The sequence below is a fragment of the Megalobrama amblycephala genome, linkage group LG23, assembly GCF_018812025.1.
Source record: "Megalobrama amblycephala isolate DHTTF-2021 linkage group LG23, ASM1881202v1, whole genome shotgun sequence".
Lineage (NCBI taxonomy): Eukaryota > Metazoa > Chordata > Actinopteri > Cypriniformes > Xenocyprididae > Megalobrama > Megalobrama amblycephala.
In genome coordinates this window covers 19,015,678-19,042,215 of record NC_063066.1, presented here as the reverse complement: position 1 = coordinate 19,042,215, position 26,538 = coordinate 19,015,678, and the positions used below count along the sequence as shown (strand labels likewise).

The window sequence follows — 26,538 nt, the reverse complement described above, 5'->3', positions numbered from 1 at the left end:
TGGTATGTAGATGCTTGCTGGTCTTTTTTGTTAGAAAAACAAGAAAAATATCTAGGAATGGTAACATTTACACTTTTCTATATGCGTCTTTGACTCTTGATTTTGTAATTTTTTGATTGATGACATTTAAATGTCACTACTCTCTGGTGTGATCTACATATATCCAATAAGGACAGTTGATTTTGTTAAAAACACACACACACACACAAAAAAACAGTAAACTGGTGTCTATTGTAAAATTTTACTTATAATATTTATTATGCACAAGGTACAGTACAAAATCATGGGTCTCTAACATGGCAGCAATCTTTTTGCCCAAATGTCCTCAGGAAACTGTCATCTGCATTTTGTCCTCTTCATGGTATCAAGGGAGCGCTGAAACACAGCAGCAGATTTAGCAAACATACAAGAAACAAGGAACACAAAAATGTGTGAAAAAGATTATACAAAGTCCATAAATAGAGAAAGACAATAAACATGACTTTGAAAGTTACACAGAGCTAAGAAAACAGAAGTACAATGGTCAATGATGATGATGATGAAGATAAAGAAGAAGAAAAAAAAACTTTTTTAAAAAGCATCTGCATGATTAGGTTGCAAAAAGAGCTATAGAACCAGAAATAATGAGTGAAAGGCCTAAAGGCATTGAAACATAAACCAATATGAGTGATGGAACATAACTCCTTTTTCAAACATATTCTGTTAATACAAACATTACTTCATTTTATGAGGCAGTTTTTCAATCAGGGATTGTACCTGGTGCACAATGATATTGCAAACAAAAGGTGCTTTTATAATTTGACAATAAAGTGATGGTGAGAGAAATTTCAATATTTATAATCCAAATTGGTATGGTTACAAAAGTTAAACCATAATATGACTACTAGAAACAAAAATGGGTTCTAGTATGATATTTTTTATTACAAATAAAAAATAATTTGGGGAAAGACAGCATTTATTTGTCAAAATATGCATTTTTAAGGGGTCATCTGCATCCCTCAAACATTATTGCATATTATGATCGCTTCAATCTGAATAGAGGGTGACCAAGCAGCCGCAATGAACTTACATAATAAGTTTCATCAGCCAGTTTGTTGAATGAGTTTTTAGCTTGGAAATATTAAACGGCAAAAAATAAAAAAGTTACGGGTTTCATGTATATAAGTGACGTTTTGAGATTTCTCCCGATCTCTGAAAGAGTGCAAAACATTCAGAGGCACCTTTTAAAGTTTACCTGCTCATAGACACATACAAACAAGACTAAATTTCTCTGACATTCTGAATGGATAATGAACGAGGCATCTGAAGATTTTGGACCAGTATTTTGAGATGGTGGTTGAACTGAAGCAACTAAGGGAAGTAGAGATAGGCCTTGTGTAACATCCATCTTATCTAAGTACAAACTCATCTTTCCTAAAAGCATCAAGACTCAAAGGCCACAAGCATGGAGAACGAAAGGTGATGCAATCACTCCTCTAGACTAAAACTTAAAACTAAAAGTTTCTTTAGTTTTGACAATTTTCTGAGAAGTGAAGTGAAATGAAAGGTTTCACAAAAACACAAATGCAACACAAAGTGCATGACTGAAATCACGCAGGTTGATGCTGGGTATGTCACACTTCCTTGTCCTTTTTTGACAGTAGCACTCTTTTTTTATTATTCACAAATCAGCTGAAAAGATTTACTAGGACTCCTATTATTCATTCTCATTTAGCCACTAGGCTACACTAACAGACAGACATTTCAAGCACCGTGACCCGTGGAGCGTAAAGCCGTATTTGGGCCTGATGATGTAGCTATGTCATTGTAATCACATGGTAAAGGGTCTGCTGCTTTGGGGGTCTGCGCTTTCTTTTTTTGTTAGAAATGATCAGACATGTTCTTAAAAAAACCAAATTGGTTGGTCAATGAAGTGTAATCAAAATCTATGCATGGCAGATTTCGTACGCAACACAGTATGGTTTGTAGTGCCCCATTTCAAGCCCCCATGAGGTCATCCTTATGTGTAGATCAGAGAATGTAAACAAGTCAAAGAGGAAAATAAAAAAAAAAAAAAAAAAAATGCACAAAAGAGCACCAGACACTAATTATATACCAACAAAAGGACTGAGAAGTCACAGTCCCACAGCACCAGGTTCAACCCTCTTTATGGACTTTTCCAAGAGGACTTGGGTTAAGAAGGCTTAAGAATGATGCACATGTCCATCTTTCTCAAAAGTTGCTTTGCATTCAGCTGGGCACCGACTGGAAAAACAGCAGCTGACTTTCCCTGCAGGTCACCCACTGTGTCCGCCATCCTCATCAGAGAGAGAGTTTGTGTGTGCATGAGATGGATGTCTAGCATGAATGTAGGAGAGCTCACTTTTCTCCTTCAACAGACTCATCCCATGATGATTCCTGGTCATCCCCCTCCACTTCCCCTAAGTCCTCATTGCCTTCAAATTCATCATCTGCATATTCATCTGCCCAGTCGTCCATTTCTTCAACATCATCATCATCATCATCATCATCATCATCCTCCACAACCTCAAGGTCTACATGCTCTCCCTCATCCACGATCACTCCTTCCACCACCTCGCCTTCATCGCTCATATCTTCCTCCTTGATGTCTTTAGAAGGAGAAGGGGAAGAGGGTGGCAAAACCACATTGTCCACCACCTCGTCTGCGTATGGGTCTCTTTGGGCTTGGAAAGCGGGTCTGTTAGGGGCAGGAATGAAGAGCGGAGCAGCAGGCAGTATGGCAGACTGGGGTGTCTCCCTGTACTCCCGAATCTCGCCCGGTTCCAGAGGATTGGGGCTACACGGGTCGTGGTCGCTGCAGGACAGCTTGCCGTCCAGTTTGGATATGAACAGCATTCCCTCGCGGTGCTGTTTGCAATAGGAGTTGGGACACATCTCGCAGTAGGACGCCGCCTCCCTCCCACACTCGTTGCACTGATGCCACGGACACTCCCAACGGCCTGAAAAATGCACACGGGGCAGATTCAATCATGATTCAGCTTGAATAAGATCGTGAAAAACTGATTTCAGCCACATTCTCAGGCAGTAATCATTATCCTACAACATGTACATTTACAAATAGCTGACTAAATAGCCAACGGTGGAAGAGTTTTTCCATGATTTAGCATTACAAAAGCAAGAAAATTTAAGTGCTGAAATAATTTTGAAACAGTTTGTTAAAATTAAAAGTGAATGTTTTTCTGTTCGTTTAAAAAATGTTAAATTGTATTTAACCTTTAAACTGAAGCCCAAGGACCCCCCCCAGGGGTGCCACAAGGAGGTGTGAAGAAAATTAGAATGAAAAAAAAAAAGATTTTAGGGTTCACATTTTTTATATATTAGGTATGTTAACAATTTGTTTAAACATTAAAATGCTACTGTGTAATACCACTTTCTAAAGACTGGTCAGAAATCATTATGAATATGTTACTCTTTACAGCCATGGTTTTCCAGAAAGAAATACACAAAATTGCATAATACCTCTTGCCACAAACTAGTAATAGCAAGCATATTTATATTCAGCAAGGACACATTAAACTGATTAAAAAAAAAACAAAAAAAAACAGTCAAGTCATTTATAATAATACAAAAGTTTTCCATTTTAAATAAATGCTGTTCTTTTGAACTTTCCATTCATTTCTTTCCAAGATTTCTGAAACATTTATCACAGCTTCCACACAAATATTCAGCAGCACAACATTGTTAATAATAAGAAACTTGTCTTGAGCACCAAATCAGCATATTAGAATGATTTCTGAAGGATCATGTGACTTTGAAGACTGGAGTAATGATGCTGAAAATTCACAGAAATAAATTATATTTTAAAATATATTAAATTGAAAACAGTTATTTTAAAATTAAATAACATCACAATATTGCTCTTTTTACTGTATTTTTGATCAAATAAATCCAGCCTTGGTCAGCACAAGAGACTTCAAGAACATTTTAATAATAATAATAATAATAATAATAATAAAAAATAGCTTATCGACCCCAGACATATGAACGGTAGAGTAAACAAAAGGCTTTCATCTATTTTTCATCTTTTTTTTTTTTTTTCAAAATACATCAACACAGGGAAGAAAAGGTGAGCCTACCATGAAAGAAACGTCATCATAATCATAATCAAACTTCAGAGCAAGGTATAGTTAAATTCAAGACACTCATGTTGTTTGAAAATGATCCACTCACCTGCAGGTCTCTTGGACAGATTCAAACAGTCGGCATGATAGACCTTAGGGCAACCGGGCTTCTTACAAGACACAATCTGCCCTCCATCACCACAGTAGAAACAATCATCCTCTCGCTCCTTGGTGACCTCCAACTGACTCTTGCGCTTCGCAGCAACCTTCTTTTTCAGTTTCCGTGCCTTGTCATCAGATGTGGGCTGATTCTGAGAAAGAGAAAGTTGGAGTATGATGGAACAGGTAAATAATGAAGTATAACATACAAAATGTGCTCAACTTTAATCCTGAATATTTCTTTAAAAACAAATCCATAATACATGCAGCATGCATCACCTTCGGTCTGACACCAAGGAATCCGCTGCAGTTGGATGCCCCACATTTACACACCGTCTTTCCGTTACCCAGACACTCCAAATTATAGTTGAAAGTGAGTTCAACACCTGAGAACAGCCGACAAACCTATTAAATATACATTCACCCACTTCAGTGTAGCATATTATCTACTTCAGATTTAAACCCACCTCTAGGAATGTCCTCTAACGCAAACAATCCGACCCTGGTGTCTCCATTCACCGTCCACTTCTGTGTCTCACAATTTGGCTGGCAGCTGTGGTTCATAAAACGCGCTTGGTTTCCTTTCGGCCCGGCATCTATGATGCGATCCTGCACGTACATGAAGAACACAGCCCGGTGTCAAGGTAAGTGGAAAACATGTTATCAGGAAGATGAATCTGGATTGAGAGTCGACTCAGGTGACTGACCTTATCCAGTGTGAGCATGTAGAAGTTACAGATGTCGTTATCCTGTGCGTGTTTGATCCTGGCTCGACACTCCTCTTCGTCAATGACCTCTCCAACATACTCATTCACAAAAGCTCCCTATTGGTCAAGTGATGTAATTAAATGGGGAAGAGAGACATAATTAGTAGAGCACGAATAATAGCCAATAAAAAAGTATACATATCCTCCTGATTAGCATAAAAAAATGTTTTGTGAATTTAGTATTTTTTTATGTCATTACATTGTTTAGAGCATAAGAACAAAAATGGAAAAATAACATTTTTGAGAAATTATATTTTATTCATTTGTCATGCAATGTCCTCTGTAGTGGACATCAAATAAAAAAAAGACATGAATAGACATGAAAAGGCAAAAACAATGGGAATAAATTGAATAAAGATGATTCTCAATTATGTTCTGAAAGATATAACAGAATGATTTGATATACCATGTTGCTTTATGCAATGTGTGTGTAAAATGGTCATAAATATTTTTTTTTCTCCATTATATACAATGTATCTACATTCTGTGTGTAATTTGCATATTAATGTGTTCTTGGAGTAACATGTAATGAAAAAATAAGTGTTATAATAGGAGTAATAATTGGCAAGATTTTCATAATAATATCTAATATTTCACAGGAATATTGATGTATAATTTCTTTCCCTATTGACTTGTTGTCTCCCAAAATGCCTGATAAACATGATTTAAGTCCTGGTGTCCTCTACTGAGGACATGTATAAAATCGATGTCCTGTTTCGTAACAGAAAGTCATATTTTGTTTTGAAACACCATAACATTTCCTGAGATGTTGATTTATGACAAACATTGAAAATTAATTTGAAAATTAATAAATTTGAAAATTAGTCACATGTAAATGATAATAAAAGTATTATAATATTTCCATAAGGGTGTTAAATTTGATCACTAAGTTAATGTCAGCCATTTTTAAAGACCAAGGAGAGGGAGTGGTCATGGTGACACCTCCGAACATTTGATATCTCTGATATATATATATATATATATATATATATATATATATATATATATATATATATATATATATATATATATATATATATATATATATATATATATATATATATATATATATATATATATATATATATACACAAACACACCAATAATAATTTATATAAATATAATCAATTGTAAAAAGAAAAACAATTTCTCTTATGTTGTGTTTCCCGACACGAGGGCGGGACAATCTGTCACTCACATGAGATCAAACCAACAGCAAACTAAAATGATCCAATCAATTCCTGATGTACAAAATCAATTCCTGCCCTACATTTTTTCGTTCAAGAAATCATTTCACTTATATACGTTATAATAGGGAAGAAAAGACTATTACAACTTCCATTTCACTGCCACTTAAAAAAAAAAGAAAGAAAAAAAAACAGCAAGTAAAAAATACCTACCTTCTTGATGTCAGACACACCACGTAAACCCCACCCACGTGACAGTGTCCTGAAGATCTCCACCTCGGTGTACTGCCGTTTGGTGAAGCACTGGTTCTGACAATTCTCCCCTGCTGGACACACTTGAGGATGACACTCGTACAACAGCATGCGATTGATGCACTCCGAGTCAATGCCGCACGGGTTCTCGTCTGTCTTTTTGCAGTTGCAGCGCGGTATCTCAGACAGATCTGCCGTGATTATTTGCACCTTCCCTATTGGTCTGTTCACCTGAGCGAAAATCGAACAGTGTACATGAGATCAGTGACTGAAGAGTCAAAGTGGATGTAGCCGTCTATGGAGGGTAGAAATCTCTCAGATTTTATCAAAAAGATCTTCATTTGTGTTCCGAAAATGAACAAAAGTCTTACGGGTTTGGAACGACATGAGGGTGAGTAATGACAGAATTCTCATCTTTGGGTGAACTAACCCTTTAACACAAAAGAAATGTCTTAAAGGAATAGTTCACTCACACATATATGCCATTCAATCTTATTTTTTTTTTCCATGGAACACAAAATGAGAATGAGTTATATGGACTTCTATGCTCCTTTTTATTATCAAGAAACTGTCGATTTATGGGAAAAAGCTGCATATATAGTTTTCAAAAAGTCTAATTTTGTGTTCCAAAGACAAAAATAACAGCATTGGGTTATTATTTAATTTAATTCATTATTGTCATTACCTTAATGTGTTTGTACGGAGGAGGTTTCTTGTCGTTTTTCCTGTCTTCTTGAAGCTGTCTCATCTCTTTTTCCGCCTGCAGTTCCCTGAATCTTTCGGCCGCTTCATTTAAAGCTAAGAAGAATAAAAAAAATATTTAAACCAAATTTATCTCAATATCGAAGGAATACATTTTAAAGTGGGCATGATATGAATTTTTTGTTTACTATTTTACTATGTTCCTTGAGATTCACTTATGATGTTAATTATCTTTTTCCACAAAAAAAAAACATATATATATATATATATATATATATATATACACACACACACACACACAGTGGCAAGAAAAAGTATGTGAACCACTTGCAGAATCTGTGAAAATGTGAATAATTTTAATAAAATAAGAGAGATCATACAAAATGCATGTTATTTTTTGTTTAGTACTGTCCTGAGTAAGATATGTTACATGAAAGATGTTTGCATTTAGTTCACAAGACAAAACAATAGCTGAATTTATTAAAATAACCCCATTCATAAGTATGTGAACCATTGATTCTCAATACTGGGTGTGGTTACCTGATGATCCACGACTGTTTTTTTTTGTTTTGTGATGGTTGTTCATGAGTCTCTTGTTTGTTCTGAACAGTTATACTGAGCTCTGTTCTTCAGAAAAATCCTTCAGGCCCTGCAGATTCTTCAGTTTTCAAGCATTTTTTGCATATTTGAACCCTTTCCAGCAGTGACAATGATTTTCAGATCCATTTTATCACACTGAGCACAATTGAGGGATTCAAACTCAACTATTAAAAAAGGTTCAAACATTCACTGATGCTTCAGAAGGAAACACGATGCATTAATAGATGGGGGGTGAAAACTTTTGAATTCAAATATCAAGGTAAATTGTACTTAATTTTTCTTCTGGGAAACATGCAAGTATCTTCTGTTGCTTCCGAAGGGCAGTACTAAATGAAAATGATATTTAAACAAAATAAGAAAAATTGTGACATCCTGTTCAAAAGTTTTCACCCCCGACTCTTAATGCATCATGTTTCCTTCTGGAGCATCAGTGAATGTTTGAACCTTTTTTAATAGTTGTGTTTGAGTCCCTCAATTGTCCTCAGTGTGAAAAGATGAATCTCAAAATCATTCAGTCACTGGAAAGGGTTCAAATATGCAAAAATGCTTGAAAGCTGAAGAATCTGCAGGACCTGGAGGATTTTTCTGAAGAACAGAGCTCAGTTTAACTACTCAGAACAAACAAGAGACTGATGAACAACCATCACAAAACAAAAAAACAGTCGTGGATCATCAGGTAACCACACACAGTATTAAGAATCAATGGTTCACATACTTATGAATGGGGTTATTTTAATAAATTCAGCTATTGTTTTGTCTTGTGAACTAAATGCAAACATCTTTTATGTAAAATATCTTACTCAGGACAGTACTAAACAAAAAATAACATGCATTTTGAATTATCCACATTTTTACAGATTCTGCAATTGGTTCACACACTTTTTCTTATATATATATATATATATATATATATATATATATATATATATATATATATATATATATATATATATATATATATAAAATGTATTTATTTATTATATATTCAACCCTCATTCTGACCCTGTCTGAAATTATTCATTTTAAGGGGCGGCTCTTTTAATGCTTGTCAAATGGCCACTGTTATAATTGGCTAACGTCAATGCATAGGAAAAAGTATCAGTATCAGTGTCAGTGGGCGGGGACTATGGTGCAATTATGTAAAACGATTTGTCGATGTCTTGCTTTAGAGGCAGTCACATGCAAATATATAGTGATGTGTCAGATGCTACAAAACTACCATCAAAAAAGCAATTTTTTGCAGCTTGATTACATAAATGCTTTTTTTAAACAATGGAAAACGTTTTAAGCTATGAGACTTTTTTAAAGTACAAAGCCCTCATATTAAAAGATCAAGGAAAATGTATTTTCTTTTTCAAGACCCCTTTAAAATATAATCATTTGGCATGCTCTATATGATATCATATTATATAAGATGTATGCTACACATGCACCTTTGAATATTAAGGCTTTATACTTCTAAAGTGACTTCAACTTTTATACAAAATTTGTTTTTACACCATTTTGTAATCAGTCAATTTTGCAATAAGACAGATTTCTTCCACATTACAAAAGAATCCATGTCAAGATTTTGTCCAAACCAATGTCATCACAAAGTATATGTCAAAATCCCTCTCCACATAGCTTTATTTTAGACATCAAATATGTTCTGACTGGCTATGATGTATGGCACCACATAGCAGTTTCATGTTCAGTGTGGACAAATCACTTAATTAGGACACTGTGTTAGATAAGAGCGGAAAACTACCTTTCTTATAGATGGCATCTGTACCCTTTCCCATTTTGTCCTTATTGTTGGCATCCCCTTCCATGTAGGGAAAACAGCGAGCCTGATACGTCCACACATAGTCTTTGGAGCCAAAGAAGTGTACAGGAAACTCCCCCACCTCATGCCTTATACGGTAGATGTTATCAGGAACATTTTTCGGTTGAGTCACTTCAGCGGGCCACCACCTGGCACAAATGCATCAGTGAATATCAATTTTGCACTATAATTTTTAGAGGAAAAAATTGGTGAAAATGCGCAAACCTGTAGCGGCCCACTTTCACCCAAAGAATGTCCTTGTAATGGGGCTTCTTTCCTGCTCGACAGTCGTTACAGAACCAGCTTCCCTGGGGCATCTCAATTTTCAGACACTCACGGTGAAAGGCAGCAGGGCAAGATTCACAGCAGAGCAGACTTCCTCCTAAAGAAGTAAGGGCCCATTTTTTGGCCGGTTTATCACTCGCCAGATAAATATTGTAAGTCTTGTTAGGCACCACTGACAGAGAGAGAATAGTGACGACTGGTGTACGTACCTTCAGAACACACGAAACACCAGCTGACGTTAATGTGTTCATGGTTTTTGCACCCTTTGCGTGGAGTGAAGTGATTGGGGCACAGGAAGCTGTTATTGGCCAATGGAACGCTGCCGGCAGCCATACAGTAGTCACTGGCATGGTAAGCCACAGGGCAGCGCACACAGCGGGTCAAACGGCCTGTGAGATCAGCAAGTTATGATCACGGACAGATCCTTTTGTTATATTTGAAACAACAGATTTTTTTTCTTCAAATCAGTGAGTTTTATGTAATAGCTGAATGACGATCACCTTTGGAGATACCAGGATTGGCGGGGTTGGTGATGTAGCAGGACAGACAGACGTGGAGGGAGCAGCGGAAGCCGCGGTTCTGAGCGATGGTGGGGGAATGTTTCAGTATGCAATCCATGTGATAAAACTTCCCACACACAGGGATCATACACCTTTTGACCTCCTTGTCAGGCTTTTTACACACAAAACATGTGTGCACACCTACAGGAAGGAAAAACATAGACATGCATATTACAAGTCTTAAAGTCACCATGAAATCAAAATTGACAATTCTTATTTTTTATGGAATACTGCAGTATTTATTATAAATGATTTATCAGAGCACATCATTTTTTTAAAGGTGCCCAAGAATGCTTTTTCACAAGATGTAATATAAGTCTAAGGTGTCTCCTGAATGTGTCTGTGAAGTTTCAGCTCAAAATACCCCATAGATTTTTTTAAATTCATTTTTTTAACTGCCTATTTTGGGGCATCATTAACAATGCACTGATTTACACTCGGTGCCGCCCCCTTAAATCGCGTGCTCCCTGCCACACGAGCTGTCGACTATATTACAGCGCATTTACAAAGTTCACACAGCTAATATAACCCTCAAATGGATCTTTACAAGATGTTTGTCATGCATGCTGTATGCATGCTTCGAATTATGTGAGTAAAGTATTTATTTGGATGTTAAAGTTTTATTCTGAGTGAATTTGAGGCTGTCCTCCGTGGCTAACAGCTAATGCTACACTGTTGGAGAGATTTATAAAGAATGAAGTTGTGTTTATGCATTATACAGACTGCAAGTGTTTAAAAAATGAAAATAGTGACGGCTCTTGTCTCCGTGAATACAGTAAGAAACGATGGTAACTTTAACCTCATTTAACAGTACATTAGCAACATGCTAATGAAACATTTAGAAAGACAATTTACAAATATCAGTAAAAATATCATGCTATCATGGATTATGTCAGTTATTATTGCTCCATCTGCCATTTTTCGCTGTTGTTCTTGCTTGCTTACCTAGTCTGATGATTCGGCTGTGTGCAGCTCCAGACGTTAACTGGCTGCCCTTGTGTAATCCCTTTCATAATGTTGGGAACATGGGCTGCCATTATGCAAATATTGGGGCGTACACCCCGACTGTTACGTAACAGTCGGTGTTATGTTGAGATTCGCCTGTTCTTCGGAGGTCGTTTAAACAAATGAGATTTATATAAGAAGGAGGAAACAATGGGGTTTGAGACTCGCTGTATGTCTTTTCCATGTACTGAACTCTTGTTATTCAACTATGCCAAGGTAAATTCAATTTTTGAATCTAGGGCACCTTTAATTCTCGTAATCTTTAATCAAAATAAGTTCCTCTCCCTCTTGCAGCAACATCTCTTCTCTAACGTGCTTACTAGCGTGAGGGCGGGACAACCTGTCACTCACATGAGATCACAGCAATAGCAAACCACACCGTCCAATCAATTCCCGATGGTCAAAACCAAGCCCCAACAGATATTTTTTCTTGTTCAAGAAGCTGTTTCACTCAGATATACGTCACAATAAGGAAGAAAATACTATCGCAACTTCCATTTCATGCTAACTTTAATGTGTTCACTGTGTAATCGTTATTGAACTGAACTTTATTTATGCAACTGGATTCACAAGGAGCGACTGCCTCATGAATCAAACACAATATCATAATTTGAAAAAGATTGTGTGTTAGATGCTTGTCACTTACCTGTCTTACACTCTTGGCAGATAAACCGGCCTTTAGGCGTCTCAGTGAGGCCAATGCACTGCAGATGGAAAGCACCACAGCACTGCCCCTCACAGAGGAGCAGTTCACCTGTCTTCTCACATACCTACACCATACAGTCCCAAAACAATTTTACACTGAACGGCTATGATAATCATTTTTAGGTCATACACTACCATTCAAAAGTTTGGGGTTGGTAATTTATATATATATATATATATATATATATATATATATATATATATATATATATATATATATATATATATATATATATATATATATATATATATATATATATATATATATATATATATATATATATATATAAGTTTCTAATAATGTCTCTTATGCTCACCAAGGCTGCATTTATTTGATTTTTTTTCTTTAGAAATCATTCTCATATGCTGATAGGTAGAAAGAACAGCATTCGTTTTAAATTGATTTTTTGTAACATTGTAAATGTCTACACTGTCAATTTTGATCAATTTAAAGGGATAGTTCACCCAAAATTGAAAATTATCACATGATTTACTCATTATCGTCTTTCAGATTAATACAATCAGATATATATTTAAAAATATCCTGGCTCTTCCAAGTAACCCCTGACCCGACGCATGATGTAATGATGTGTCCAGGGTGAAGAAGCGCAGAGGATAGAGCAAAACAAAACACTGGTCACGAATTAGAAGTCTAAAACGAGAATTTTTAAAGACAAATGTTGGAGGATTTCAATATATTTGTACGATATTCTCGCAGATTCATCTGCAGGAAGCTAGCTATTTTAACTTATAAAGTTTTAAATATGGATATTTTTCTTACAAAAACGGATCGCTTCGCTTCAGAAGGCCTTTATTAACTCCCAAGAACCATGTGGATTGTTTTTTATAATGAATGGATGCACCTTTTTTTGTGCTTCAAAATCTGGCCCCCCTTTCACAACCATTATAAAGCTTGCAAGAGCCAGGATATTTTTAAATATATCTCTAATTGTATTTGTCTGAAAGAAGATAGCCATATACACCTAGGATGGCTTGAGGGTGAGTAGATCATGGGATAATTTTCATTTTTGGGTGAACTATCCCTTTAATGCATACTTGCTGATTAAAGTTTCTTTAAAAAAAAAATAAATAAATAAAAAAAATCTAACTTTTTGCATGGTAGTGTGTATCAATATATGACCAAGCTCCTAAAGCAAAAGGACTAAAAGAGGGAAAATTATATTGTCTAAATCTAACATTATTATCTGCATCAAGCATTTGGTATATATAATATTTTTACCTGGCAAACATTCTCCTTCAACGATGCACCTCCGCCTCTCTCTCCTGATTTTCTATTGGTCAAGAGTCCTGAGAAGTCACCTGATAAAGAATCTCTGCTTGAAAAAGCACTGTCATTGAGTCCTGCACCAGAAACCTGAAAATTAAACACAAAAAACAGTCAAATAGCTCTATAAAAAAAAGAGATGACGAATCAAGTTTTGAATAAAACATGAAAAACTTATATTAGGTTTGCAATCGACACGAGGGGGAGTAAATTATGACATCATATTAATTTTAGGGTGATGAAAAACTGTGCAGCTAATAATAATGACCTCAGAGATCAGGGAGTCCTCGCCATCTGTGTGTGGCTCCTTCGCCTGAGGCTTTGACGGGCTACACTGCTCTCCTTCAAGCTGGTTCTGGCAGACGCTGGGTGTGTCCTGCTGGATTGGGGATGATGTTCTTGTCTCATCCTCACTTTGTGCTGCCGCTGAGGATGACAGAAATAAATCTCATTGCAAATTTTTTCCAAAATATGGTGGTGGATCATTTATAATATTCTCAATAAAATACAACAAATAGATGACAGAATATAGTAAAGCATGAAAAAAAAACAAACCTGATACAGCACAAGGGCTTGATGGTGTAGGTCCAGGCTCTTCTTGTTTCTGTAAAAACATCAGTAGTATTGCTTGTCAGATTCTCTAAATTATTATTATTAACATTGCTATATAATGTTTAAATTACTTTTTATAATATTACATTTTACATTAGTAATTTAAAAATACATTTAATTTAGATTTAATGCCTGTATTACTATTTAAAAAAAACATTCCATAAAAAGCACATCCCAAAACATTACCTGCAAATCTTTGACACCTGAGTCATCTTGGCTGTTATCGTGTTGTTTACTCTCCTTATTTAGCAGAGGTAAAAAAAAAAGAACAAAAAATGCAAAAGACTCCAAAGAATGTAATTTTTCTTTGCAAATCATATTGATAACACAAATTCAGCACTCACCTCTTTCTTTGGGACCTTCACAGAATCCCCCTCAGAGGTGCTGTCTACAATTTTATGTACAGGCTTACGTGGTCTCTTTCTATCTGAGGATGCTGCAAGAGCAATATAAATTATGTTTATACATAGAGCTGATAGTTATAAGTGAAATAAAGTGTCTTAAAGTACACATTCTTACCAGATTTCTTCTCACACGACTCTCTGTCCAACGATGTGCCTCCACAGGATGGCGGTAATGGTGAAGGTGGGGCAAGACCTTCTGGTTGTTGTTTCTGCTCATCTGGTGTGGCCTGCTCAGAGGGTTTTTCAGGTGAAGAGCTTAAAACTTCAGGTTCGATCTGTTCTGATGTCGGCTGTGCAGCATTAGTGTTGGTGATCCAAGATCCCTTCAGGAAAGGCATGAAACAACATTATTCACATACAGCAATACAGTTTGCACACTAAGAATACCTTACCCAAAATTGAATCATGCCATCGTTTTAATACTTCCCCCCCATATGTCATAGTTTTTATACTTTTTAATTTGAATTTTTGAGGCCTGATAGCTAACATGAGGTAGACTGGGTAAACCCAGTCTGATCTGCCGGCGATTTGATTTCGCCCGGCAACTCAGTCTGGAAACCAGTACATTCATTTCTGCTGCTTCTGTTACACTTTTGCAGGAACCAATCACAGACTGGCTTATCCACCTTGCTCGCTATTAGCGGGTATAACACGATGACGATAGAGAAGCGTCGGCAAGCATGACCGTCAATCCAATTCCTTTCAACCTCTCGACGATGCTGAATGACTTCTTTAGTTTAGCAAACAAATCGATCGAGTGGGTGTAAATACCACTCGCTTTCATGTTTTTTTTGCACAACCTGCAAAAATCGCTCGATGCCATTGCTGCTTCTGCAAACCACTGATCAATGCTACAAACCAATACAAACTAAACCTGTCTGGAGTTTTCGCGTCGCTCTGCAAAGTATGTCACCCGGATCATTGATCTGATTGGTTGAAGGACCAAGGGTGAGTATGACACAACATTCATTTTTGGGTGAACTAGCCCTTTAAATACCAAAAAAGGATCAATATTTGTAGGTTGAAGTCCACTGGGTCAACAGAAACAACGTAAAGTGTTGTAGAATTAGCTTACCGTTTTACAGGATTCAGGGGTTTTCTTTGTTTTCTTCTTTGTGGAAAATATTTGCTCATATTCTTCACTCCATTCAATCAGCCTCTTGCTTGGTTTTCTGAGTCTTTTGTTTTCTGAGAACAGAAGAATTCATTGAATTTTGCATAAAACATTTATGAGATTTTCAACTTTTGGGACTTAATCTAATATTTCAGTACTTACCTGAAGCATCTTTTTTATCAGGGCTGTCAGAATGAGCAGTTTCTTGAAGACTGTCTTTGAAGACTCCATTTAGCTCTGTGGACACCTTCACTACATCTTGATTCAAACCAACCGAATCGCTTTTTGCCTTGGTGCCAAATGTTTGCCATCGCTTTTTAGGAGCAAACTTGGAGATGGAGCCCTTGCCACAGACGTCAGGAACAGCATCCTGGTGAGAGTTGGAAAGTTCCCCTAACAGAGGCAAACCCTTTTCAAGTACATCCAAACCTACCGTTGAGTTCTGCTTCTTTATTGGAGAGACTACACTGTTCCCATCATCGTGTTTTTTCATCTCCTTTTTCGCCGCCGATTTTGGCTTGGCCTTGCTCTGTTTTGAGCTGTTCGGCGTTGACGTCTTTCCCTGCTGACTGTTCTGATCCGCAATCGCCTTCCAGTCCTTTTCACAAAGCACCTCATTCGTTACATCTTCTCCAGCTGGGATGAGAGAAGGTTCTTCCCTGATGAGAGAGGATGGAGATGTGGGAGGGAGGGTTAAAGGTTTCCCTTCCTGCTCCCGGCTATCGTGCAGGTCCTTCAGGAGCATTAGGAAAGTGCTGAATTTGTAGTTTGAATCCGCACGGAGCGAAGGTTCTCCTGAACTGCATTCCTCTTTGACAAGAGACCTGAAAGAAAGCTCCTTCATATCCTGTAAAGCATCCATGGGAGAGACAGAGGGAGAAGGGACGGACGAAGACGATGTGTCCGAGATCATGCTCTCGTTTTTGATATTAAGGGAGAATTCAGTCACCTCTGACTTAGGTCCTTTATGTCGAGGTCCATTATGAATGCCATTTTTCTCATTTCGGATTCTAGTAAACTTAATAAGAGTTGGGTTTGGGGGTGTGTTGGAGATGGAGGCATCTGTGGACTCTTCACTGGCCTCTGTTTTTACCTCCCATTGTTGTTTTAACAACTCAGAACGGTCAATGGGGGATGAGCACTTGTTAATCTCTGAGCATTCACCGCCAGCACACGGTGAGCGAGACTTTGGCTCCTGACTTATGTCTTCCTCCTTGGTTTCTTCTCTGGCGGCAAGTGCTCTTGACATTAAGCCACTGCTGGCAGGAAAATAGAAAGAGTGCATGGCGAAAGACCCATCTGACGACCCTGGGGAACTGCTTTCCTTCTGTCTGGAGTTCGTAGCCCTAAGTGTTTTTTCTTTGGGCATTGACTTCTTTAGCTTACTGTTTGTTGTGCATTTTAAACTAGACTCTGTTTTTTTCACCGGCTTGTTCGCAATGGCTTTTTTCGTCTTTTTACTTGGCTGTATTTTCTTAGGCTTAGTGCTTGATTCTTTTGCCACCTCTACCTGCAGCAATTCCTCTGAACGTTTGGGGCACAGAATCCTTGGGACCGAGTCAATATCTGAATACGGACTATCTAGGTGGTCTGATTTGTGCCATTCAGCAGCTGTGGAAGGTTTGTAGCTGTGTGATGAAGGGTTGGATTTTGATTTAGATGATAAAGAGCTCTCATTTAGTTTTACAGGACATTTTACAGTTGAGCTATTCTTTTTAGTTGCCTTCTTTTTGCTTCCAGTGCTAGGTTTTCCTCTGTTCTTAATGGACGCATCTAGTCCATTGGACAAAAGTGAGCTTGATGATGTGGACTGTGTATTAGGCGTCGGACAAGTGGGACTTTTCGGTGCCTTGTCTTCTGTAATAGGCATGTGCACATCAGGAATTAAAGACAATGGAGGTTCACTATTTAACCATTTAGTTAATGCTGCCTCTGCCTCCAAGACACCAGCTTTCCATGATGGCATTAGACGCTTAGGAACCTGTAGAACGAACAAAAATAGTAAACTTTCTATCAAAAGCATTAATCTCATTTGATAAGCATTCATTGTTCAAAATATAACAGGACCATTCCATGTCAAATCAACCTAATTTCAGAAACTTCCCCAGCTCAAATTTTTGATTTTATTAATGTTTTCTGAAGAAAGACAAAAAAAAAATAGTGATGAAAACCAAAATATTAAATGTAATGGATGCATTGACTCAGTAATCAAATGTCAAAATGATAATTTTTACCTGAGATTTGGAGCCAAATTACATGGGGTAAAAATGACTTTAGAAAGATGGCAGCATCATTATTTTATTTTTACACAGAGATTGTTAGGTCTACTAGTAAAATCTGTTGACTTTAGCAATCTTTGTTGCATTATATGCCAATGGTGACAGTTCAAAAATGGGACAAAGCACTTCTTGTGTTTTTTGCCCGATGTTTGCATGCCTGTAACTCAAGAAGTTTTAAAGATATATTAATATCCTTTTATAATTTGTTTTTTAACAAGCATTTCTTTTGGTATCTTCATTTTAAAGGCCTCATATGGTACAATCCCAGAGATATGGAGATCTTAATGCAGTTCCATTAGTAAATTAGTAAATCGTACACATTTTTAGTTGCCAAAAACCAAATGTGGGTCTCTTTGCATAAAGCTGATATTTTTTTCTTTTAAAAAGAAATATCTGAACAACAAATATTGTTGAATCTAGTAATGGATCTGGTTTTTTTCTATCAACACAATTGCAAATATACCTGTCAGAGTGCCATAAATATTGTTTTTCCAAACTTTGCATGCCTGTAAAAATATTAAAGATATAAAACTATGATTTTAGATTTGGTTCTTAAAGGTGCCCTAGAATTAAAAATTGAATTTACCTTGGCATAGTTAAATAACAAGAGTTCAGTACATGGAAATGACATACAGTGAGTCTCAAACTCCATTGTTTCCTCCTCCTTATATAAATCTCATTTGTTTAAAAGACCTCCGAAGAACAGGCGAATCTCAACATAACACCGACAGTTACGTAACAGTCGGGATCATTAATATGTATGACCCCAATATTTGCATATGCCAGTCCATGTTCAAGGCATTACACAAGGGCAGGACGTCTGGATCTGTGCACAGCTGAATCATCAGACTAGGTAAGCAAGCAAGGACAATAGCGAAAAATGGCAGATGGAGCAATAATAACTGACATGATCCATGATATCATGATATTTTTAGTGATATTCGTAAATTGTCTTTCTAAATGTTTCGTTAGCATGTTGCTAATGTACTGTTAAATGTGGTTAAAGTTACCATCGTTTCTACTGTATTCACGGAGACAAGACTGTCGTTATTTTCATTTTTTAAACACTTGCAGTCTGTATAATTCATTCTTTATAAATATCTCCAACAGTGTTTAATGTTAGCTTTAGCCACGGAGCATACTATCAAACTCATTCAGAATCAAATGTAAACATCCAAATAAACACCATACTTACGCGATTAGACATGCTGCATGATGAACACTTTGTAAAGATCCATTTTGAGGGTTATATTAGCTGTGTGAACTCTGTTTATGCTGTTTAAGGCAGTTGCGAGCTCCGGGGGCGGAGAGCACGAGAATTTAAAGGGGCCGCGCAGCCTGAATCGGCGCATAGTTAATGATGCCCCAAAATAGGCAGTTAAAAAAATGAATAAAAAAAAATAATCTATGGGGTATTTTGAGCTGAAACTTCACAGACACATTCAGGGGACACCTTAGACTTATATTACATCTTTTAAAAAGACATTCTACGGCTGTTTTCTTTTGAAATCTTAATTTTCAAGGCCCTATATGGTTCAATACTACAGATACGGTGATCTCAATGTGGCTCCATGTTCAATTTGTCGTATATTACCTATTTTCAATTGTCAAAAACCAAATGTGGTTCCATTTGCATATGGCTGATACTTATTCCATTTAACGGGCAATGTCTGAAGAATAAATAATGCTGAAACTAGAAATGTATCTGGTTTTCCTCTATCAGAACAATTTACAATCCTGGGTTATCTTGCTTCATGTTTCACACTGCTCACAATTTACCCGGCGTTAACAATTAATCATAGGTATTCATAAGATGAGCATCAACGTGGCACCAAAAGTGGTGCTAACCCTGCTCCGGAGCAGGGTTTCATAACCCCAGGTTAAAAGCGGTGCTAACTCCGCTTCTAAATTACAAGTGTGAAACGTTCCTTTACCTGGGGTTAAAAGCAGTGTTTAGAACGACGATATCCCAGGGTTAGGTGCAAGTGCCAAAAATCCACTGAAATTGTCAAGTTGAGGCGCATTAACTTGCTCTCAAAAGTGTATTTATAAGAATATATATTTGAATCAGTTTCAGGAATATTTGGAGGAAGGGATTTTCAAATACACAGCATCGTAATAATGTTACCACATTTACATCCCAATATCTCCAAGATTGAACTATAAAGGGCCTTAAAAATGAAAATTCCAAAAGAAAGGTTTGATAGGAGCAAGAATCTAAAATTATATTAAGATATCTTTAACACTTCCTCCCTCGGTTTCACAGACAAGGCTTAAGCCTAGTTCCTGACTAAAATGCATGTTTGAGCTGTTTTAACTGAAAGAAACTTGCACTGACATATTTTAAAATAAAATATGTAAGTCTCAAGTTGCACAATAGTAATTTTTTTTTTTAAAGCATGTTCATAAAAGCTACTTAAATGTGCTAATTGAACTAAGGCTAATCCTGGCTTAATCTAAGCCCTGTCTGTGAAACCGGGCCAATAAGTATCAGCTGTTTGAAAAGTTATCAACATTTGCCTTTTGACCATTGAAAATGGGTGAAATTCAACTATTTGAACATGGAGTCACATTGGGATCCCTATATCCATTTGATTGAACCATATATGGTCTTAAAAATGAAGATAACAGGCATGACAACTTTGGAAAAATAATATTTATGGCACTCAGACAGATATGTTCTATACAATTGTGTTGATAGAAAAAAAAAAAGAGAGACATTGCTAGTTTCAACATTATTTGTTCTTCAGATATTATATCTTCAGAAAAAAAGTATCAGCTGTATGAAAAGAGACCCACATTTGACCAATTTACTAATGAAACCGCATTAAGATCTCCATATCTCTGGGATTGAACCTGAAGATAAAATGAAGATACCAAAGGAAAAGTTTGATAATAACCAGAATCTAAAAGGATATTAAGATATCTTTAATACTTCTTGAGTTACAGGCGTGCAAACTGACTTATCTCTGGTTGAGTTGACACAGAATGACCCAACAGCATAAAAAGTTGCAACACTTTACCGTGTATTTGTAATCTTTGTCCTTCTGTCTTCCTCTCCGTCTCAGAACAGGGAGTTTTTCAAACTGATGACCTCCTTCAAAAGGAAAAGTGGATTTTGCCGGGACCCAAGCTTGATCTATGATCTCCCCAAACATCCTGACAAAATAGAGGCGGCATGGCCGACGACTGGGATCTGCAAGAAAATGTTATCATTCTGTGACAATATGACAACAATGGGTTCAGAAAAATGTTTTAACCTAGAAGACATTTTGGTTTCAGCGGTAATAATGCTAAATATCCAAGTTGCAAGCTAAACAGAAATATAAATTAGTACATAAGCATTTACTTTCTTGAACGGTGGAAAGAAAATAATATTATCTGTCTTAATGATATAGACAAATGGACTGCAGAAAGTCTAAATATTAAGTAAAAGGAGAACAAGTGCTAACACTTTATTTAAAAGGTGATGCACAGGTTACATGTACTTACTATAGTAGTAATAACAGTAAATTATGCATAATTATAAATAACTAAATCTAACCAACCAAAAACTCCACAAACCAAACATTAACCTTATCCCTATAGTAAGTGCATGTAATTAATTAATATTACTCTGTATTTATTTGTGTAATTACACTGTAACAACATCACAGAAGTGTAAGCAAAACAATAAGTATATCATGTCAATAACATGTCCCATCATCGCAATGCCGCATCAGATGACAGAATATAAACAAATTAGACATCCCCTACGAATAGTTTTACAAAAGTGTATCATAACAAAAGAAATCACCTTTCATTTTGGTGTGGACTTCAATCTGTGGGTCAGTGGTTACATGACAGGGCCACCAGGGTCTGCGGTTGAATTTGGCCCATACAACATCTCCAACAGAGTACTTTACACCTGGAAGCTGCTTCTTCTTTGGGCTGTTGGACTTTGGGTTAAAATTAAAAAAATTGTCACCTCAATCATCATTCATTAAACGTTAATCATGAGACAAGACTGCTTAGATTGATTGTTTACGCTATTCTTAGCATTTCAGATAAATACAGGTCAAGTGCATATGGGCCTTTGTCCTAACTGTGACAAAGGTTGTGGCCATTTAAGTTTCACAAAATAAGTATAAACCAACAAGCACTTAACACCTCTGCTCTGCTAGGGGAAAAAAATGAAGTTGAGCTCCTAGTCAACAATTTAATGCAATTTTGTGGTTCAGCTTAGGGGAAGGTAATACAAATGACTTCTGTCTATGGCAACTTGCAATTTAAAAACAACTGGGCAATACCAACTTTAAATCAACATACCTCAGCCTAAAAGAAGCAAATGTGTTGCTGAAGTCGAGTTGTGTCATTTATGCACCACTAATGTCACTATACAGGATTGTAAAAATAGTGAGTTTTCAAAAAAGTTACCCAAACACTCCCGCTGTGTGCTACTGGTAAAAAAAAACCTGATTGACCCACCCCAAATTCACATTATTGGTCCAGCCAACGTTGCTGTGAAATTATCTGCATCAGCGGGTTACTGTGGTCGATTGAAAATGATCACAGTATCAGTTAAAAAAAAAAAAAAAAAAAACCCTGCACATTGAGTTTTTTCTGGTATTTTTGTGTTAGTGTGCAAATTCGGTTTTTAATTAAATTTAAAAATTTTAATTATTAATACATACAGTGGGGTCCAAAACTACCAGTGGAATTGTTTCTATTCAGCATTTTCTGATTGAATGCAGTTGATTTTTTTGGTCCATTATGAAATAACTTTATTTTGCTTTAATAACAGCAGACACTCAAGGTGCCCCACACATGTGTGTAAACCTGATGATCATGTTCTCCAGCATGATTTGAGATGATCCAAAGAGCATGTTGTGCTTCAATGGAAGCAAAAACATATAGACGAGTTCACATGATCAGTATCTCAAATTTGGTTAGATGATTAGGGTAGAATCTTTTTTTAAAAAATGTCATAATTTCTTTATATTTAAATGTTTATTTCAAGTTTTAAATATGATTTTGAATCACAGATTTTTGATGTGGTTTCAGACCTTTGGACCCCACTATGTGTGCATGAATATGTATACATATACACTGCATATATATTAGGAATGCACCAAAATTTCGGCTAGCGAACATTTTTCTGTGACCGAAAAAGACATTTAATTAGTGCTTCTCCGATGGCACATTTTGACTTTGTTCAGTGTCTATTTCGTGCACACAACATGGATAAGCTACAATAGTTAAACGTGTACACTGGCTCTGAATTGACAATATTATTTTCTTGATTTTAATCAGTAATGTTATGGTTTCTCAAATCTAAAATCTTTTAGTCTATGCTGTTTTTTTTGTTGATGGCACTAGAACATTTGTAGTCCACCTGCCATCCAATAATCGCAAAAAGCTTTGTGCAATGTTACTTTTAATATGAAGAAAAGTTTCAACTTTTAAAATTGATTTTATTACAAAATTCAAACAATAAATGTCTTTTTGCCGCTCTTTAAAATGGCGTGACAGATCGCTGTATTGCCTCGGTTTAGGTGGCAGCACTTCAAGCACACGTGAACTGACTACCCCTTCCTCTTTACTACTAGTTACAACAACAAACAAAGATGGGTAAACACCAGAAGGAATGTTGAAAGATAAATTAAAACTTACTAAAATGAATCGCGTCTCATGTAATCGCTCAATCAGTGTTTAAACCGTGGAAAGATGTCAATAAAACAGCTTATAGGCTATACAGTGTCACTTAACATTACATTTACCTCATAACTCTAAAGAGTATTTAGCTAAATATGTATTCAATTTATTTTTACTTAACCTGTTAGTGATGTCTTCATTATGTTTGAATGAAATCTGTCATGAAAACAAGTTATTACAGATTGTCATTTAAATGTTTATATTTCACCAACAAACTGTAGTAGAAACATTTCTGTTTTAAAAAAGTTGACAAAAACTGCCTTATGTGTATTTTAAATGTTTGTACAACTCAGTTTGAATTATTTGAGTGTTGATGATTAAATAAGTTTGACTTATTTGACTTTGATTATTTATTTTCAGGTTCAGTTTTCAGCCTAGATTTTTTGTAAATTTTCTGTGACGATCCTGAATTTTCGGTTTCGGCCTAGAATTTTCATTTTGGTGCATTCCTTTTTATATATACACACACACACACACACACACGTATAAAATGGATTTCCCTTCCTGGACAACAGCACGTTCTTAAGTGAAACTATATTCTATAACACCTGCTGTACACCTGTTAGGGGAAAAACCACAATCAAGACAACAAAACAAATCAGTTGAATATAAAAACATCTTACAGGATTTGAATGGGAGTCACTAGGTGAATTTGGTCTTTTAGAGAGACCAGAGTTGAATATTGAAGCGCTTTTCCCAGTGCTGGGCAGATCGCAGTCACTGTCTGAATAATCATCCATACTATCAAAATCCTCCATCATGACCTCAACAGGCAAATGCGAGGGACTAGCAGGAGGGTCAGACTTCACTGTATTTTTAGCAACAAGGTTACAACTTCCATGTTTGTTTGTACTTAGGTCCAGCCTGTGGCTGCTCTGAGACTTTGTATTTGCCAGATTTCGTTTCTGGCATTTCTTTGACGCGTCTTTAAACGGTGCCACCGCTTCTCCCCCACCATCCACATCCTCGTCATTATCCTTGCTGTCCCCGCTGTCAAACAGTGTTGACTCGAAATGCAAAAATCCATTTGGGATGGATGGAAAGTGTTCCAAGCTATCAGAGCTTACTGGTGAGAAACCATTTTTGTCCAGATCCTGAATAGTAGTCCTGTCTGTGTTTCCTTGCGAATTGGACGTGTGGTAAAGGCCTATTCCGAATTCACTGCCGCCAATGGGGTTGTGCATGAGCAATTTATTTCGCCCGTGAAAGTCCTTGTCCTGCAAACTCATGTCCGCATGGTTCACCATAGTGGTCAGGTCCTGAAGTCTCCTCAGCGGGCTGTAGTTGGAGGTGGATTCTCTCTGATTGTACGCGAACGACGATGCGGAGAGTTTGTAGCCAGAGTTCAAGAAATGCATGGCAGACCCCTGGTCCCCCTGTCGCTTTGTGCTCTGGTGTCCACAGGAGCTGATGCGGCTATCAAGTGCCTTGGACTCCTGTGGATTGCCACGACACTCCGAGCCATCCCTGCCAGCCACTTTGTAGGACTGATTCATGTTGTCATGGCTCCATCCTGCAACAAAATAAACCGGAAAATGCTTTTAGAAGATGTTTTTAAGACGATATAAAAACCTTGGAATTAGAACTCAGGGTTTTCTGAACTTCTAAGCGGTTTGTTGCAACTGGCCACAGAACACTATTGAGTTGTGCATTAATAAACCAAAGGTTTCAAAACAATTAAGCACCAAACAAGATGATTCCACATTAATGACCATTTTTAACAGCAAAAACACTGTAATATTGCAAAACACCAGTATCCCTGCTAAAACATTACAGCTTAAGCTGTTAGCTGGCGCGAGGTGGAAGACCAACTTAGACCAGCAATAAACCAGATGCCGGATTAAGGTGGCCAGGATGGTTTTTGGAGCATGGTAGCAGGTCGACCTGCTAATGACCATCTTACACCGACTAGAAACCAGCTATCATGTTCCAAAACACAGCTAGCATCTTAAAGTGGATTTTGCAACAGGGTCGCTACTCGGGTTTAAGCCGCAACCCTCGTAGGCCGTCTTGTCAAGAATCCATCAAGACAAAGATAAGAAAGCTTGAAAGAACTCAACATAAATCGCTATGTCGAAGACACTTTATTATGCCCCTACTGGACTGTTCAAAGATGACCTCTACCGCGATTTCAGTGTGAAAACGCTGATAAAGTATGTTACATTATCATCATGTGCATCAACAGTTCCCATACAGTCGTACAGCAGTAAAGTCACCCACGACGGTGAGATGAAAAACGCACCAAATACAAAAGGTACAGGAGAGAAATCGCCGGTTTCTTACCATTCACGACTCGGTCACGACAAAACCACCGGAAAGCCCTTCAAATTCGAGCATGTAGCGTTACTTTTGGTCAATTTGTGAAAGCGGATCTGCAAAATCCCAGCAGCATTTGCACCAGTAGGCCCGGCCTCGGCACTCATTTCTCTCTCCAACATCAAAAATGGAGATTAATAAATAAACGAGAATGAAACTGAGCGCCTGTCACTTTCCCCCGAAGCACCACGTCAATACATCGAAAGCACGTTTTTCAGCGGCCACGATTTCTATTGAAATACATGATTGTTTGCCCCGCTTGCCGAGTGCCCCTGGTTGTATGTGTGTGTTAAAACAAGCCCTGACTGACTGCCTGTGTGTGTGTGTGTGTGTGTGTGCTGGTGAGAGCGACCAATCGGCACAGCACACCCAACCCCCAGTCGGTATACATTCACATCCACTTAACCCGATTCACTATTTCCCAGGTACATCTCTCACTTGCAGTAAATGCATATGGACAATGTGCAAGCGAACGCAAGTTTAACTTTGTTTAAAACGCGCCATGCGTACTGTCACAGTCGACGCGGTGCTTGTTGGGTGCATGGAACGATACAACAGTGAGCATTTGCTTTTTAACCCTCACGCCATTTGTTTCCTTGTCCTAACAAAGGCGTAACTTCCTCCATTTTAGAGAGACGACTCGTGCTTTGCAAGGTAGCCGACCACACGAAGTCATATGAGGAGAAAACACAATTTATTGGCCTCGATTAAAATACACAAGCTCGT

At 37.2% G+C, this 26,538-nt stretch overlaps 1 protein-coding gene across 3 annotated transcripts; it reads right to left on the bottom strand.

Moving 5' to 3' along the window:
* Positions 1 to 227: 227 nt before the first annotated feature.
* nsd1a (nuclear receptor binding SET domain protein 1a) lies at positions 228 to 26,419 on the bottom strand. 3 transcript variants are annotated; one of them, XM_048175767.1, is made up of 25 exons: positions 25,780 to 26,419; positions 24,120 to 25,009; positions 21,599 to 21,740; positions 20,826 to 20,998; positions 15,686 to 17,504; positions 15,485 to 15,597; positions 14,525 to 14,732; positions 14,350 to 14,441; positions 14,192 to 14,245; positions 13,949 to 13,997; positions 13,662 to 13,819; positions 13,349 to 13,483; positions 12,050 to 12,173; positions 10,339 to 10,539; positions 10,048 to 10,227; positions 9,779 to 9,935; positions 9,497 to 9,702; positions 7,133 to 7,245; positions 6,409 to 6,678; positions 4,949 to 5,065; positions 4,709 to 4,850; positions 4,521 to 4,627; positions 4,192 to 4,393; positions 3,235 to 3,241; positions 2,819 to 2,960 (listed from the first exon to the last, which is right to left on the bottom strand). In XM_048175767.1, the coding sequence occupies exons 2-24, from the start codon at positions 24,990 to 24,992 to the stop codon at positions 3,237 to 3,239; spliced, it is 5,640 nt and encodes a 1,879-aa protein (XP_048031724.1). In that variant the 5' UTR covers positions 24,993 to 25,009; positions 25,780 to 26,419; the 3' UTR covers positions 2,819 to 2,960; positions 3,235 to 3,236. The 3 variants fall into 3 exon arrangements, with proteins under 3 accessions (XP_048031723.1, XP_048031722.1, XP_048031724.1); XM_048175766.1 differs by lacking the exon at positions 3,235 to 3,241 and having other exon boundaries at positions 228 to 2,960; positions 13,961 to 13,997; positions 25,780 to 26,416; XM_048175765.1 differs by lacking the exon at positions 3,235 to 3,241 and having other exon boundaries at positions 228 to 2,960; positions 25,780 to 26,415.
* Between the last annotated feature and the right edge of the window lie 119 nt (positions 26,420 to 26,538).

What these genes read in the sequence shown, in the direction of transcription:
- nsd1a (XM_048175765.1), bottom strand. Translation starts at nt 24,992, where the DNA reads ATGAATCAGTCCTACAAAGTGGCTGGCAGGGATGGCTCGGAGTGTCGT. An exon ending in AGGACTCCCTGATCTCTGAG is followed by an intron (nt 13,484 to 13,661) that starts GTCATTATTATT and finishes TTTAATTTTCAG; the next exon opens with GTTTCTGGTGCAGGACTCAA. An exon ending in CTCCGTACAAACACATTAAG is followed by an intron (nt 6,679 to 7,132) that starts GTAATGACAATA and finishes ATTTTCGCTCAG; the next exon opens with GTGAACAGACCAATAGGGAA.